This window comes from Cherax quadricarinatus, chromosome 7, assembly GCF_038502225.1.
Source record: "Cherax quadricarinatus isolate ZL_2023a chromosome 7, ASM3850222v1, whole genome shotgun sequence".
In the NCBI taxonomy this organism is placed as follows: Eukaryota; Metazoa; Arthropoda; class Malacostraca; order Decapoda; family Parastacidae; genus Cherax; species Cherax quadricarinatus.
The window spans coordinates 2,233,859-2,251,982 of record NC_091298.1 but is presented as its reverse complement, the minus strand read 5'-3'; the positions used below and the strand labels follow the sequence as shown (position 1 = coordinate 2,251,982).

At 36.6% G+C, this 18,124-nt stretch overlaps 1 protein-coding gene across 8 annotated transcripts in view; it reads left to right on the top strand.

Annotated features, from left to right (window-relative positions):
• LOC128686797 (sialin) overlaps positions 1 to 17,038 on the top strand; it is a 44,239-nt gene extending 27,201 nt beyond the window's left edge. For 7 of the 8 annotated variants that reach the window (XM_070082193.1, XM_070082194.1, XM_053773882.2 and 4 more), the window contains 4 exons: positions 2,680 to 2,813; positions 3,833 to 3,940; positions 6,330 to 6,457; positions 7,647 to 9,157. In XM_070082193.1, coding sequence (XP_069938294.1) covers positions 2,680 to 2,813; positions 3,833 to 3,940; positions 6,330 to 6,457; positions 7,647 to 7,689 — 413 coding nt within the window. In that variant the 3' untranslated portion in view covers positions 7,690 to 9,157. Of the gene's footprint in view, positions 1 to 2,679; positions 2,814 to 3,832; positions 3,941 to 6,329; positions 6,458 to 7,646; positions 14,629 to 16,187 lie in introns of those variants that run through there. The other variant, XR_011391650.1, reaches the window with a different exon arrangement.
• The last annotated feature ends 1,086 nt before the right edge of the window (positions 17,039 to 18,124 follow it).

Sequence of the window (18,124 nt, the reverse complement as noted above, 5' to 3'; positions counted from 1 at the left end):
GGTAGAGGGCGACCCGACAGAGAAGACACTTTCACTGTCACTCATTCAATCAGTCATTCCAGAAGTGCACTGGTTTGGTAGTTACTTAACATGTAACATGTAATTTTATATTTTTGTACATATAAGATAAAGTAATTTAGATTACAATAAGGTTTGGATTACAATGAGGATTACATAATCAGTAACCTACCATTTTAAGATATGAATACATAAATGTATAAGATAAATGTATAAGATATGGATTTAGAAAAGGCATATGATAGAGTGGATAGAGGAGCAATGTGGCAGATGTTGCAAGTATATGGAATAGGTGGTAAGTTATTAAATGCTGTAAAGAGTTTTTATGAGGATAGTGAGGCTCAGGTTAGGGTGTGTAGAAGAGAGGGAGACTACTTCCCGGTAAAAGTAGGTCTTAGACAGGGATGTGTAATGTCACCATGGTTGTTTAATATATTTATAGATGGGGTTGTAAAGGAAGTAAATGCTAGGGTGTTTGGGAGAGGGGTGGGATTAAATTATGGGGAATCAAATTCAAAATGGGAATTGACACAGTTACTTTTTGCTGATGATACTGTGCTTATGGGAGATTCTAAAGAAAAATTGCAAAGGTTAGTGGATGAGTTTGGGAATGTGTGTAAAGGTAGAAAGTTGAAAGTGAACATAGAAAAGAGTAAGGTGATGAGGGTGTCAAATGATTTAGATAAAGAAAAATTGGATATCAAATTGGGGAGGAGGAGTATGGAAGAAGTGAATGTTTTCAGATACTTGGGAGTTGACGTGTCGGCGGATGGATTTATGAAGGATGAGGTTAATCATAGAATTGATGAGGGAAAAAAGGTGAGTGGTGCGTTGAGGTATATGTGGAGTCAAAAAACGTTATCTATGGAGGCAAAGAAGGGAATGTATGAAAGTATAGTAGTACCAACACTCTTATATGGGTGTGAAGCTTGGGTGGTAAATGCAGCAGCAAGGAGACGGTTGGAGGCAGCGGAGATGTCCTGTCTAAGGGCAATGTGTGGTGTAAATATTATGCAAAAAATTCGGAGTGTGGAAATTAGGAGAAGGTGTGGAGTTAATAAAAGTATTAGTCAGAGGGCAGAAGAGGGGTTGTTGAGGTGGTTTGGTCATTTAGAGAGAATGGATCACAGTAGAATGACATGGAAAGCATATAAATCTATAGGGGAAGGAAGGCGGGGTAGGGGTCGTCCTCGAAAGGGTTGGAGAGAGGGGGTAAAGGAGGTTTTGTGGGTAAGGGGCTTGGATTTCCAGCAAGCGTGCGTGAGCGTGTTAGATAGGAGTGAATGGAGACGAATGGTACTTGGGACCTGACGATCTGTTGGAGTGTGAGCAGGGTAATATTTAGTGAAGGGATTCAGGGAAACCGGTTATTTTCATATAGTCGGACTTGAGTCCTGGAAATGGGAAGTACAATGCCTGCACTTTAAAGGAGGGGTTTGGGATATTGGCAGTTTGGAGGGATATGTTGTGTATCTTTATATGTGTATGCTTCTAGACTGTTGTATTCTGAGCACCTCTGCAAAAACAGTGATAATGTGCGAGTGTGGTGAAAGTGTTGAATGATGATGAAAGTATTTTCTTTTTGGGGATTTTCTTTCTTTTTTGGGTCACCCTGCCTCGGTGGGAGACGGCCGACTTGTTGAAAAAAAAAAAAAAAAAAATAAGATATGGCACTTCTAGCAGCCTTCACCCCCACCTGCATTGTGATTATAGATTTTTTTTTATTTGTTTGCTACATCTCTCATTTCCTACCAAGACAATTGTTACTGTAATTGAGAAGCCTAATCATTTACCAAGCAAATAAGTTATCTTATAAACAGTTTTCCATACATGAAAAACTTTTTGGATTCAGTCTTAGTCATTTTGCAACCCTTTTGTGTGTTTCAGCACATAAAGAAATTCCTTATTTTCTTAGTTTTTATTATCTTTATAGCACTTTTTGTTTTTATATCTTGCTTTTATAATTCTCTCTTAGTCAATTAAGATAATATGAAATAAAAAAGTTTTTGCAGTTGTATGCTGATGATAATTTGTATTTTAGCTGAAATGGGGAGCAGATTTTGGCAAAAATGGTAAATTAGTTTCATGAAGTATGTAACAGTAGCAGGTTGGTTGACAACAACCAACTAAGGAGGTTCTTCTATCATACCATATAGTATATATGAGTGTGAAACATAAACTTGTCGGATGTTTTACACTGACAGAATTGCTAGTCTTTTCTTTTCAGTGAGTTTTGAGATTATTACAACTGTGGATATATGCACTATGGCCCCAGAATGCATATACATATTGCATAATGCCAGTTCATTTTTTATTTATTGTTTTTTCGGTGATAAAATTTCTGCCATGCATTATTGATTGTGCACAAAACACGCAACTTTTTTTAACAAAAATCATACTCAGTATTGCAGTTCTTCTGCAGAAAGAAGCCTTATCTTGCAAATATTCAAAACAACCTGTGCTTGTCATGTGTATCCTCTCTCATTGCTGCTGTCTGTATCTTCCTCTACACCTTATTAAGTTACAAGGGAAAATTGGGATTTTTTTTTTCTGTTTGATGTGTGGTGATTTCTCAGCAATATAAGTGATGAATGTGGCAAATTACTTTTATTGTTGCTGAGAATAATGCCAAAATATGTTAAACTTTCTCTCCTCTTGCAGCCACTTACATTCCCATGATATCATTGCTACTTATTCCCTGGGCGGGCTGTGATGGTCATCTGGTTGTAGTATTAATTTGCATCGCTGTTGGAACCACCGGAGCCTCATTCTGTGGGATGCACTGTGCATTTCAGGTACAGTTAATTGGAGATGTTAATTTTCAAGCCACATCCTTTTCAAATATTAATAATTGATGAGTGGATCAATCTTAAATACCCATAATAAGTGGATGTTATTGAATTGTACTTTTATTTCAAGTGTTTACATTTCTTTCAGTCTACATATTTCTCATTTCTTTCCAGTGATGAATTTCTACTACAGTACTGATGTAAAGATGAGACATATAATCTTGAGGATGTGACTATTGAATCTTTCCTAAGATTTTTTTTTTTTTTTAAAGAAAACATGCCAGAATAACCATCTGGAAGTGAAAAAGAATATTGATTATTATTATTATAATCAAAAAGAAGCACTAAACCACAAGGGCTAAAAGAATATTGAGATGCAAAAATTGTGTTGTTTCAATAAGGTGGTGATATGGTTTATTGCTTCCTTGAATATGGTAATGCCTCTTTTATTCAGAATCAGGCATCTCTGAATTATAAAAGTTGGGCTTTATCTTTCTTGTTCATAAGAAAAATTCCAAAATATTATGCCAGATATTATTGAAATTTCTCCATGGGGAAGTGGAACAGAATTCTTCCTCCGTAAGCCATGCGTGTTGTAAGAGGCGACTAAAACGCCGGGAGCAAGGGGCTAGTAACCCCTTCTCCTGTATATATTACTAAATGTACAAGGAGAAACTTTTGTTTCTTCTTTTAGGCCACCCCGCCTCGGTGGGATAAGGCCGGTGTGTTGAAAGAAGAATTATTGAAATTTATTTTGATAGTACACTGTACTAATCCAGAAAGTAAATCACTCTATAAACTGTCTCTTGAAGTGGGGTGCCTTAATTAATGCTGTTGAGGGGCTCTTGATCCAAAGAATAAGACTTATCCTTCCCTTACTTGGACTGAATCTGAATGCCTCCCATTTCCCAGGCACTCTATGACCACTGTGGATTTACTTTTTTCCTTGATTAAAAAATAATAAAATTTGAAATTTCTTCTTATTGTTATTCATGGTAAGTACAACAGAATGTGTTTTTCTCCAGGAACTTGCACCTAACTTCTCGGGTACATTGACTGGCATATCCAACACTATGGCTACAATTCCTGGGTTCTTAGCTCCTGCTGTGACTGGAGCCATCATCAACAATCAGGTAATTGTGAAAATGTATTTTTCAGGTATATACTTGCACTTATCTGAGAAAAATGTCAAGCCTTTTCAGTGATGCCAGTATCATGTACTGTACATACCTGTATATCATGTAAAGCAGACCAGTGCTGCTATTTAGTTGGCTGATCATTTTATTTTTATATTTTGTTCACTAATTATATATTTTTTTTTTAACAAGTCGGCCGTCTCCCACCGAGGCAGGGTGACCCAAAAAGAAAGAAAATCCCCAAAAAGAAAATACTTTCATCATCATTCAACACTTTCACCTCGTTCACACATAATCACTGTTTTTGCAGAGGTGCTCAGAATACAACAGTTTAGAAGTATATATGTATAAAGATATACAACATATCCCTCCAAAATGCCAATATAGAAAGCCGCTTGTTATGCAGAGCATTTCGGGCACATTAGTTCAGTTTTGGCCCAGGATGCAACCCACACCAATGTCTTAATGTTTCTACCCTCACTGTAAGTTGATTAATTCTCTGGTTGTGTAGCAAGGACTACCACCATTCTACCACTGTAATGAAGCAACATTAAACATCTTTACTGCAGCACTGTATAGTAGCCCTTGTGGTTTAGCGCTTCTTTTTGATTATAATAATAATAATAACATCTTTACTGCTGCTGTAACTCTCAAACTTGAGAAGAAAACTTAACAGCCAACAATTTTTTTTTCTTTTCTTTTTTCTTTTTTTTTTTTTCCAACAAGTCGGCCGTCTCCCACCGAGGCAGGGTGACCCAAAAAGAAAGAAAATCCCCAAAAAGTAAATACTTTCATCATCATTCAACACTTTCACCTCACTCACACATAATCACTGTTTTTGCAGAGGTACCCAGAATGCAACAGTTTAGAAGTATATACGTATAAAAATGCACAATATATTCCTCCAAACTGCCAGTATCCCAAACCCCTCCTTTAGAGTGCAGGCATTATACTTTCCATTTCCAGGACTCAAGTCCAGTTATATAAAATAACCAACAAAATATCAGTATAAAATAAAAAAAAATCTGCACCACACACAGTGTCCTCTGAAAACCACAGAAATAACCAGAAGGCTTAATAACTCATGGCCCATAAAGAACATACTGAGACTGTTAATAAGAAACATGTTTAGTCTAAAGAAGCAACAAAATGATATGCTGCAGCATTTGTTAATCTTGTCAGAAAGTTAAAAAATATATTGCAGTACTTTAAAATTTAAGAATGCAAAAATGTACATAAATATTACCCATAAAATGATTTCCCAACTCGTCAGAAATAATAAGTAATGATACAGTGCCTGCACTCTGAAGGAAGGGTGGGAATATTTACAGTTTTGAACTGTAGTATTGCCACCTTTCCGGTAAGACTGTGATAGTGATGGTGAAAGTGATTCTTCTTTTTTAGGTCACCCTACCTCGATGAGAGATGGCTGGTTTGTTAAAAGAAAAATATATTCCCCAGTTATAAGGCAATACAAATCACAACCACATAAACCACAATAAAATTGACAGGTTTTGTGACCATTAGAACTTGCCTAGTAAACAATATCCTAGGTATCTTAATCCATATATGAGAGATTGGTTTATCTTGGTTAACACAGTCAACCAGTCTGTAACTTAAAACACAATACAGTTTCAGACTGACCACAAAGTACTTGAAGTATGTCATAGCCAACAAGTGGCTTGCAAGACACGTATACTAAGCAAAGGATCTTTATTAATACACATGATGTTTCTGAGGCTTTACCAATATATCGCTGCTAACTTCATTGAATATATCTGCTTCATTTGATACCACTGAGCATGAATTACTAATAAATGATCTTTCTGGTTGTAGCCATAGGGATATTGCATTGTCACTTCTAAAATAGTATCTTTCTTGTCAGTAATCCTGTATATGAGCCTTTTCCTTTTTTCCTAGAAATCTGTTCGTGCTCTCAGTTTCAGTTGAAAGCACATTTCTTTTCTAGATCTTACATTCATGATAATCATACTGTCACTCTTTAATATAAACTTTGGTATTTCTTCTTCAGTGTTGTTGTTGCAGATACAGCATGGTGTGCAAGCATTTGTGATTTTTTTGAAAGAACAAGCACTCAAGAATAACAAAATTCTAAATTATTTGTTTAACTCACCTGCCGTATCCCACTGAGGCAGGGTGACTTAACAAAAAAAAATGAAAGTTTTCCTTTTTAAATTTAGTAATAAAATTATTATTTCAGTTGCAGTAGGGGAAATAATGAAATCTTTTCTCCAGTTGATATAAAGGATTTACGGTAAAATAGCAATGCTTATATTATTATTGTTTCATATACATATTTAAATTAAAAGAATGTTATCAAAACATCTACAGAAATTCTAAAGGGAATGTTTCTTTTTATCATCAGCAAACACTGAATCAGTGGAAGAAAGTGTTTCAGTTGGTGTCTCTTGTATATCTGATACTTTGCTCCCTCTACCTCATCTTCTTGTCAGTGGAGGTTCAGCCTTGGAATGAAGGCAACACTGAGAAACGGTAAGATTCAGTAACATTTGTTTTATTCAGTATATATATATTGAAGTTTTATTCATATCTTTGCAGTGAATATTAATTTTCTAATTACACTATTTCAAGTTGTCTTTGAAACCCAAAATGCATTGATATAATACCATTTCAGCTGTACTGCTCCAGATGGGCTTGACCCTAAGGCCACAAACATACTTTAAAACAGAAAAAAAGCTAGTATAGTGGAGTGGTTGAGGTGATATAGTTCTTGGTGGCTCAGTACAAATTTCCACTGTGAATACAGTAATGGTATATAATACCAACACGTAGATAAGTAAGACACATGCACAATAGTTAGGTATCTGTATTCTGAAATGTTTTGCCTACACAGTAGACTTCTTGAGTTGAATACAGAGGAGTCAGCAGAAGCACTGGAGATATACAGATGATTACATCATCTGCACATCTCCAATGCTTCTGCTGACTCCTCTGTATTTGACTAAAGAAGCCTGCTGTGTGGGAAAAACATTTCAAAATAAAGATACCTAACTGTTGCATGTATAATTTATCCAAATTTTCATTGTTTTGAGTATAAGACTCACATAGTGATACTGTTATCATATACACACTCATTTACATGTTTTACCTACTTGCCCAGGAATAACATTTCAATCATATCTATTAACTAGTATGAAACCACCACAAACAACTTTCTGCCAATACCTTACCTGTGTCTAATTATATATTCCTACACTCTGAGACCCATTTAAAATATTGTACATTATGCATTCCCTTATTTTGTCCATCTACCTAACCTTTTTTTTTTTATCTTTTTTTTTTTTGTCTCATTTTAATTTAGACATGTGAACTCATATGTTACTCTATTACTAATCTCCCTGAAGAAAAATTGGTAGCTGTCTCAACATAGTTACTTTTATGTTATAATATTGAAATTGAAGTAAAAATCCTAGGAGAAAATAAAGAGGAACAAATGTGGTGGCTCTGAAACAGTATGTAAAATTGAAATATTTCTGGTTGACTTGCAAAATGTTTATAGCTATTTCTTCATTAAAAAAGGTCAGTATTTAAAAACTATAGCAGCTTTGGAAAACTAAAGTTGACAGTCTTTGTTGTGCACCATTGCTATATTCTCTTTTATAGGGTATACCTTATTCTGTATGAAAAGGAGTTTAACAAATATGTTCTTTCCCTGTTTCAGAAAACGACCCTTAAAGGAGATTGTTGAACTGAAATCTGTTTGAGAGTGCAATACTGTACTTCTTAATTACTGTGGTATTATCTAGTCTAGTACATAATACTGGATTTTGCATACTATAAATTGCTATTTTAATATCTATATTTATTATGTAATTGGTCATCCTACCTTGGTGTGATATGGCCAGTTTGTTGACAAAAAAAATAGTATAAATTGGTATTACAGCATAATAATTTATAAATTACTTTTAAGGTATTTTCTTCACCATGGTAAACTTTTTTTGCCCAGAGATATACTTAACAATAGTGGACAGCAGCCACCCAGGGAGGTACTGCTGTTCTGCTAAATGAATGTGAAACAGAAACCTTTAATTGTTTTACATGATGGTAAAAGTAGGTCTTAGACAGGGATGTGTAATGTCACCATGGTTGTTTAATATATTTATAGATGGGGTTGTAAAAGAAGTAAATGCTAGGGTGTTCGGGAGAGGGGTGGGATTAAATTATGGGGAATCAAATTCAAAATGGGAATTGACACAGTTACTTTTTGCAGATGATACTGTGCTTATGAGAGATTCTAAAGAAAAATTGCAAAGGTTAGTGGATGAGTTTGAGAATGTGTGTAAAGGTAGAAAGTTGAAAGTAAACATAGAAAAGAGTAAGGTGATGAGGGTATCAAATGATTTAGATAAAGAAAAATTGGATATCAAATTGGGGAGGAGGAGTATGGAAGAAGTGAATGTTTTCAGATACTTGGGAGTTGACGTGTCAGCGGATGGATTTATGAAGGATGAGGTTAATCATAGAATTGATGAGGGAAAAAAGGTGAGTGGTGCGTTGAGGTATATGTGGAGTCAAAAAACGTTATCTATGGAGGCAAAGAAGGGAATGTATGAAAGTATAGTAGTACCAACACTCTTATATGGATGTGAAGCTTGGGTGGTAAATGCAGCAGCGAGGAGACGGTTGGAGGCAGTGGAGATGTCCTGTCTAAGGGCAATGTGTGGTGTAAATATTATGCAGAAAATTCGGAGTGTGGAAATTAGGAGAAGGTGTGGAGTTAATAAAAGCATTAGTCAGAGGGCAGAAGAGGGGTTGTTGAGGTGGTTTGGTCATTTAGAGAGAATGGATCAAAGTGAATGACATGGAAAGCATATAAATCTATAGGGAAAGGAAAGAGGGGTAGGGGTCGTCCTCGAAAGGGTTGGAAAGAGGGGGTAAAGGAGGTTTTGTGGGCGAGGGGCTTGGACTTCTAGCAAGCGTGCATGAGCGTGTTAGATAGGAGTGAATGGAGACAAATGATACTTGGGACCTGACGATCTGTTGGAGTGTGAGCAGGGTAATATTTAGTGAAGGGATTCAGGGAAACCGGTTATTTTCATATAGTCGGACTTGAGTCCTGGAAATGGGAAGTACAATGCCTGCACTTTAAAGGAGGGGTTTGGAATATTGGCAGTTTGGAGGGATATGTTGTGTATCTTTATACGTATATGCTTCTAAACTGTTGTATTCTGAGCACCTCTGCAAAAGCAGTGATAATGTGTGAGTGTGGTGAAAGTGTTGAATGATGATGAAAGTATTTTCTTTTTGGGGATTTTCTTTCTTTTTTTGGGTCACCCTGCCTCGGTGGGAGACGACCGACTTGTTGAAAAAAAAAAAAAATGACTGCTAGTATTTTCTTTCTCTCACAAACACGTGGAATAACAGGTATATCTTGCTACTTCTACTTACACTCGGGTCACACTACACATGCATGGACACGCATATATATTTACACACCCATCTAGGTTTTCTTCTATTTTCTTAATAGTTCTTGTTCTTCTTTATTTCCTCTTACTTCCATGGGACAGTGGAACAGAATTCTTCCTCCGTAAGCCATGCATGTTGTAAGCGTCGACTAAAATGCTAGGAGCAAGGGGCTACTAACCCCTTCTCTGTATAAGTGACTAAATTTAAATTTACAAAGAAAAACTTTTGTGTTTGTTATTAGGTCACCCTGCCTCAGTGGGATACAGCCAGTTTGTTGAAAAAAAAATGTACACACACACACATACACCCAACTGACTTTTCTTCTATATTCTTAATAGTTCTTGTTCTTATTTATTTCCTTTCATCTCCATGGGGAAGTGGAAAAGAATCTTTCTTCTGTAGGTCATGCATGTCGTACGAGGCAACTAAAATGCCAAGAGCAAAGTGCTAGTAACCCTTACTCCTGTATAAATTACTGTATGTAAAAGAAGATAAATTTTATAGTTTTCTTCTGTTTTGATAGGAGACAGCTGGTGCAGTATATTGAAGAAAATAATACATGAGATAAAAAGCGCTTAGATAATTTTCAACAAAATATTAATCTATCATTTTATCATTATGCATATTTCATTATACGAAAATTGCAAGAAGGGGGCTGGAGGCAGTGGAGATGTCATGTCTAAGGGCAATGTGTGGTGTAAATATGTATTATGCAGAGAATTTATAGTGTGAAAATTAGGAGGTGTGGAGTTACTAAAAGTATTATTCAAAGGGGTTGTTGAGGTGGTTTGGTCATTTAGAGAGGATGGAGCACAGTAGGATGACTTGGAGGGTTGTATAAATCTGTAATGGAGGGGAAGAACGAGTAGGGGTCGTCCTAGGAAAGGATGGAGGGAGGAGGTAAAAGAGGTTTTATGTGCAAGGGGCTTGGACATGCAGCAGGCATGTGTAAGCATGTTAGATATGAGTGAATGGAGATGAATGACGAGATGTTAGAGTGTGAGCAGGGTAATATTTTTTGAAGGGATTCAGGGAAACCGGTTAGCCAGACTTGAGTCCTGGAGGTGGGAAGTACAGTGCCTGCACTTTGAAGGAGGAGTTTGGGATATTGGCTGTTTGTAGTGACATCTAAACTGTCATATCTGGGTACCTCTGCAAAGACAGTGATTATGTGTGAATGATGGTGAGAGTGTTGAATGATGGTGAAAGTGTTTCTTTTTTGGGGTCACCCTGCCTCGATGGGAGATGGCCAACATGTTGAAAAAATAAAAAATAAAAAGTACTGCTGTACTTTTTATCTCATGTGCTCACTAGAGTGATTGATTTATATTTTTGTGGTTTAGGTTTAGCTTGATGAGCCTTGAATGATCTAATTGGTCAGAGTGTTCTGCAAATATTACAATTTCCTTCTTTCAGGTAATAAATTGGAAAAATCTTTTTGTCTTCCCCTCTTTATCATTGTGTTCATACTGTTCTTCATCTTTCTTCTTCCAGATGGAATTCAGTGTTTAGTCAGGCTTAAATATATTGTTATTATTATTATTAATACAGTATTTTTTATATACTAACATGCTAGGATTAAATTCTGTATGGCTAGGAAAAGTCATTATGGGGTATGAATGAAGGATTCTAGTTGCTAGAAGGTAAGTTTTGTTTCTTAAGTCATGTTTGCACCATCTTTGAGAATTATAGATTTTAGTTGCCTGGAAGCTATTGAAGAACAATGGTTATAGTGATTATTGATAGGCTGATGCAGCCAGTAAATACTTTACCTGGCCTCTTGCTAAGGCATTAAGTATTCATGATAATTGTTTAACAGCTGATGGCCAAAGCCAATATCTTCATACTTTGTTAATGACTGTTAATACAGTGGACCCCCGGTTTACAATCAGCTCCCAATGCGACCAATTATGTAAGTGCATTTCTATGTGTATGTTTAGGGGTCTGAAATGGACTAATCTAATTCACAATATTCCTTATGGGAACAAATTCGGTCAGTACTGGCACCTGAACATACTTCTGGAGTGAAATAATATTGTAAACCGGGGGTCCACTGTACGTATATGTATATTGTTTGCACTATCTTTGTGATTCAACTTTTTATAACTTTCCAAATTACATCACTCCTAATGACATATCCAGATAACACATTCTCATTTCCTCTGCTTATCTTCACATGGTATAATAAGATCTAGATGTGAGGCAACCTACTATACTATAGCCCTGATTAGATCCTGATAAGAATCGATGTTCAGTCTCTTAACATTACATTGTCTTCTTAGTCAGATATATTTGTTATGGTCTTATTGGTAGATTATATAAGGAATTTAATTTAATTTTTATTATAAGGTTTAAAACTCTATCCATACTAGATACAATGTGTGCTGAAACCTTAATTGTAAGCCAAACTTGGAGAAGCATTTCCACACATAACCTCTGTATTAGGTGTGCAAATATTAATGCATTTATCAGTGAAAGGAATAATACAAATGGACCTAAGAACTTATAATTTGTATTTGTTTTTTGTTGATAGGTGTGTAGAATCATAGACTTGCTTCTCCATAGTCCTCTGCCCTTATTGTACATCTCTTTTTTCTTTAAACTTGGGATCACAGTGAGGCCTTTCTTTTATCAACTTGAGATGTACTATATGGGCAGTACAAAGAAGAAAGATGATGTTGTAGTCAGTAAGTGCCTTGATGGAGTTATTTTCTTTTGGGAATAAAGTTTGTTTATGTGCTTTCAAATTTAATTTAGGTTTTCTTCAAAACAGGCACATAGATATCTTCTTTTAGGCACAGAAAAAGCTATAGTAAAGGGATTACATAAGTATTGTCATGCCTCAGTTAATGCTGTATTTTTAAGTTTAAATGCTGTTTTATTTTTATAGTATATATTATAAGAAGTGAATGATAGGGTGTTGGGGAGAGGTGTGGGATTAAAATATGCAGAATCTAATATAAAATGGGAGTTGTTACAGTTGTTTTTTGCTGATGACACTGTGCTTTATGAAAGACTGGATATCAGATTGGAAGGAGGGAGTATGGAGGAAATGAACGTGTTTAGATATTTGGGAGTGGACTTGTTGGCAGATGGGTGTATGAAAGATGAGGTGAACCATAGAATTGATGAAGGGAACAAGGTAGGTGGTGCATTGAGGCATCTGTGGAGACAAAGAACATTGTCCATGGAGGCAAAAAGGGGAATGTATTGAGAGTATAGTGGCATCAACACTCTTATATGGGTGTGAAGCTTGGGTTGTGAATATTGTAGTGAGGAGGAGGCTGAAGGCAGTGGAGATGTCATGTCTGAGCATTATGTGTGATGTAAATATTATGCAGAGAATTGGTGGCTTGGAGAATAAGAGTAGGTGTACAGTAACTAAAGGTATTATCCAGAGGGCTGAGGAGAGGTTGTTGAGGTGGTTTGGACATTAAGAGATAATAGAGAAAATAGGATGACTTGGTGGGTGTATAAATCTGTTGTGGAAGGAAAGTAGGTAGTGGTCATCCTAGGGAAGGTTGGAGGGAGGGGATAAAGGAGGTTGTGTGTGTGAGGGGTTGAACGCATTAAATAGGAGTGGAGGTAAATAGTTTTTGGGACTTGATGAGCTGTTGGAGTGTGAGCAAGGTAACATTTGTAAAGGAATTTAGGGAAACCAGTTAGTCAGACTTCAGTACTGGAGGTTGAAAGTACAGTGCCTGCACTCAGAAGAAAGGGTGGGGATATTTACCATTTGAGGGGCACCTGAATATAGTGTTGGCATGACTGGCAAGATAGCGATAGAGTGAATGATGGTGTGTTAAAAAATAATATACTTGCATAATTAAATTTTTCAAATTTGAAAACTAGTAACTTCACATTCAAATCTAGTCAACAGTTTAATTTTTTTTTTTTTTTCAACAAGTCGGTCATCTCCCACCGAGGCAGGGTGACCCAAAAAAGAAAGAAAAACAGTTTAAATATCCTAATTAAATGAATATTTATGATTTCCTCAGGAAATGAAAATAAGTTGCTTTTGGTAATTAGAAAGTTATAAAAATTACAATTTTAATGAATGGTACATCATAGCTGTATGAAATCTGTAATATAGCTGTGAAGGGCAGCTAGACAATTGCTCATTCGTCAATATTTGTGACCCCTGTGGTTGATACTGATGTGAAATTTGGCATGAACTGCCTTGTTGAATAGGTTGCTCAACATGAATAGTGACCAAATTATTGCTATAAATAGTTACTGTATGTAATAAACAGCTTATATTATGATAACACTGAACCTTTTAGCAGGCCAGTGATCACTGCCTCATGAGAACACTGATCTTTGTGGCACCCTACTGATCACTCTGCTACTTGGTGACACTGATCCTTGTGGCACCCTACTGATCACTCTGCTACTTGGTGACACTGATCCTTGTGGCACCCTACTGATCACTGCATCATGATAACACTGACCCTTGTGGTGCCCCACTGATCACTCTGACCCACAATGATATATTTCCTCTTACCACTGTTCTTATTTTGTATATATGTAAAGTTGTACAGATGTAATGGTCACTAACTGTGGTTGCTTGAAATTAATAGAAGTGATTCATTTATTCAAGATGCTTTCTATATTTTGTACTTTATAGTGATGTTGTGCAAGTCCCTTAACTTTGGAAGTTTGTATTTAAATGTTTGGAATGCAAATTATAGTACTGGGTTCTTAATTGTACAGTAGTACTCTAATATTATCAATAAAAAATATTCTTTGTATTATATATAGATACAAAATTTATTTTGTATTCCACCTCAGTCATTTTTGTTTGTTCTTCTGTTTTATGTGTTGGCCCTTAACAGTTGCCTTAATTCTCTTACTTATATTGTTTCAGGATATCTCTTAGAACTTTTATCAGCATTTTAACATGGTCCATAGTCAGTCTATTTCTCCTATTTAAGATCAGTTCCTCCCAGCTTTGCATTCTTATATTACATTTTGCAGGACAGATTGTAATTTATCAAGTTCTACAAGCCTGTCTTGCTTGCAAAACTGGACCTCTGTACTACATTCACTAGCCATTAATTTATTAACATGGTATCCGGTAAGGCCATTGTTGTGTCAGTGATGTATCTTACTACTGTATGATATGGAATGTGCAGTTTTATTGGGATGCACATGATTGACACTAGCAAAGAATGTTCAGCATAAAATTTCCAGGTCAAAACAACTAAAAATCTGCTTCCTTTTATAGTACATATTAGGCTGAATCTTCTTCTCTTTTTTAGTAATTGTATACAGGAGAAGGGGTTACTAGCCCATTGCTCCCGGCATTTTAGTCGCCTCATACGACACGCATGGCTTACGGAGGAAAGATTCTTTTCCACTTCCCCATGGACAATAGAAGAAATAAAAAAGAACAAGAGCTATTTAGAAAAAGGAGAAAAACCTAGATGTATGTATATATATATATGCATGTGCGTGTCTGTGAAGTGTGACCAAAGTGTAAGTAGGAGTAGCAAGATATCCCTGTTATCTTAGCGTGTTTATGAGACAGAAAAAGAAACCAGCAATCCTACCATCATGCAAAACAGTTACAGGTTTTTGTTTCACAGTCATCTGGCAGGACGGTAGTACTTCCCTGGGTGGTTGCTGTCTACCAACCTACTGTTTAATATATTTATAGATGGGGTTGTAAGAGAAGTAAATGCGAGGGTCTTGGCAAGAGGCGTGGAGTTAAAAGATAAAGAATCACACACAAAGTGGGAGTTGTCACAGCTGCTCTTTGCTGATGACACTGTGCTCTTGGGAGATTCTGAAGAGAAGTTGCAGAGATTGGTGGATGAATTTGGTAGGGTGTGCAAAAGAAGAAAATTAAAGGTGAATACAGGAAAGAGTAAGGTTATGAGGATAACAAAAAGATTAGGTGATGAAAGATTGAATATCAGATTGGAGGGAGAGAGTATGGAGGAGGTGAACGTATTCAGATATTTGGGAGTGGACGTGTCAGCGGATGGGTCTATGAAAGATGAGGTGAATCATAGAATTGATGAGGGAAAAAGAGTGAGTGGTGCACTTAGGAGTCTGTGGAGACAAAGAACTTTGTCCTTGGAGGCAAAGAGGGGAATGTATGAGAGTATAGTTTTACCAACGCTCTTATATGGGTGTGAAGCGTGGGTGATGAATGTTGCAGCGAGGAGAAGGCTGGAGGCAGTGGAGATGTCATGTCTGAGGGCAATGTGTGGTGTGAATATAATGCAGAGAATTCGTAGTTTGGAAGTTAGGAGGAGGTGCGGGATTACCAAAACTGTTGTCCAGAGGGCTGAGGAAGGGTTGTTGAGGTGGTTTGGACATGTAGAGAGAATGGAGCGAAACAGAATGACTTCAAGAGTGTATCAGTCTGTAGTGGAAGGAAGGCGGGGTAGGGGTCGGCCTAGGAAGGGTTGGAGGGAGGGGGTAAAGGAGGTTTTGTGTGCGAGGGGCTTGGACTTCCAGCAGGCATGCGTGAGCGTGTTTGATAGGAGTGAATGGAGACAAATGGTTTTTAATACTTGACGTGCTGTTGGAGTGTGAGCAAAGTAACATTTATGAAGGGATTCAGGGAAACCGGCAGGCCGGACCTGAGTCCTGGAGATGGGAAGTACAGTGCCTGCACTCTGAAGGAGGGGTGTTAATGTTGCAGTTTAAAAACTGTAGTGTAAAGCACCCTTCTGGCAAGACAGTGATGGAGTGAATGATGGTGAAAGTTTTTCTTTTTCGGGCCACCCTGCCTTGGTGGGAATCGGCCGGTGTGATAATAAAAAAAAAAAAAAAAAAAAATTAGGCTGAATTGTATTGGTATCTTGTACCTGCATGCAGGTGAAACTCTTCTATTTGTCTGCATAACATTACATCCGATGATAGATTGTGCCTTAATTTTATGTTAAATGATAAATTACGAAATCTCTGAAGAATACCAAATTTAAGATGGACCTCTTAAGAACAATCAGTTGCAAAGAAATATCCTGCAACTAATAGTATCAGAATAAAGTTGGGATATAGTGTATTCACATAGCTGTGGTGATTCTAGAGGACCTGAAGAAATCGACATTACTTTCAGTCAACAGGATATACCATTGTGAGGAAACTTAGAATATACTGTTCTGAGGAAACCTAAAATATACTGTTCTTAGGAAACCATGCTTAGTAAAAGATAAATAAGAAATTGTACAAGCCAATCTGCCATATGAATATTAGTTTAATTCATGCTACTGAACATTTTAAGCTTCCTAAGAATAGTCGTAAATGGATTGCAATGTCTGAATGGAGACAACTGGAAGAACTTACATATTCTGTTGAAACTTACTGAAGCATAAATATTTAGAGAGCATCTTGAATTTTCAATAATGCTGAATTTCCAATTTACTAAGGTGTGTCTAAAGATTTTTTTTTACCACATCTGCTATTTTCATTAAGGTAGAAATTACCATATTGGAATTTAATATTTTCTTGAAATGACTGCCAACTCTGATGAAAATAAGGTATTACTGTTTCAACATGGCAATAATTATACAGTACTGTATGGTTCCCCAAATCAAGGTTTTAGTAAATGTTACTCATATTTTAAAGGTCTTCCATTTGCATATAGTCTAAATACATATTAAAAATGAAGAAGACAAAGGATCTGTGGAGAAATATATTTGTTTTATTAAATCATAATATTTATTGATTGAATGAATGATGGTGTATACATTTCCTTGTTTGGGGCCTTGCCTTGGTGGAAGATGGCCATTGGGGTAAAGAAAAAGTCAAGAATTAAAGGTTGTTTTAAGCAATGAAAGTACTTTGTGATAAAATGCTATAGTTGACTAATAGTTGAATATAGCAAAAAAAGATAGTGGAGAGCACTCCAATAAATTTTGGAACACTTATCATTTTAAATTCTCTTAGGCTGCAAATTTGCTATGGTGTAGTGAATAGGTACTCCTTTGCCACTTAGGATGCTGGTGAGAATCCAGACTAATAGCTACCACTATGAGTCATTAGTGCCACCCACCAGAAGGGCTGACGAGGGACTGCTTTGTCTTGGATGACTGAGTATCTGGTTTATTTCAAGGAAGAGGAGCAAACATTTTTATCATGGAAGACTACTGTAGGGAGCTCCCTGAAGTGGCAGGTATCTCACCCACATAGATCTGCATTTGGTCCCCTCATTCCTTAGTAAATAGTGTTCTTGGGCTTTGAGTCCAGGCATGTAAACAGGCCTGTGAGGTTCCTCATTCTTGAAGATCTCTAACAAATGTTCCCCATTATCCTCCTGTCCTAGATCCTACCAGTCTTAGTTTACTACCACTCCCTCCAACCATTGTTCCTCCTTTCACTGGACCACACTGCCATTAAAGTCCACCTTCACCCATGAAACCTGGATAAAAATTTTTACACCAACCAATTATAGCACGAGATCACTTTCCTTGAGTCCTGGAGGTGAGAAGTGCAGTCCCTGCACTCTGAAGGAGGGGCAAAGAAATTTGTAATTTTGAATTGTAGTATCAGCATGCCTCTCGAAAGACTGATGGAGTGAGTGATGGTGAAAGTGTTTCTTCTTTTTTCATCCTACCTTGGTGGGAGATGGCTGGTGTGTTAAAAAAAAAAATCTTGCAATAAACTGTGGGGCTGAATTTATATTGTGAACTTACAGGATGTGTCTCATATCCATCAGTATGATACATAATGGACAACTAAATTTATACTGTGGAAGTTTTCTTTTTTATCAGATCATCT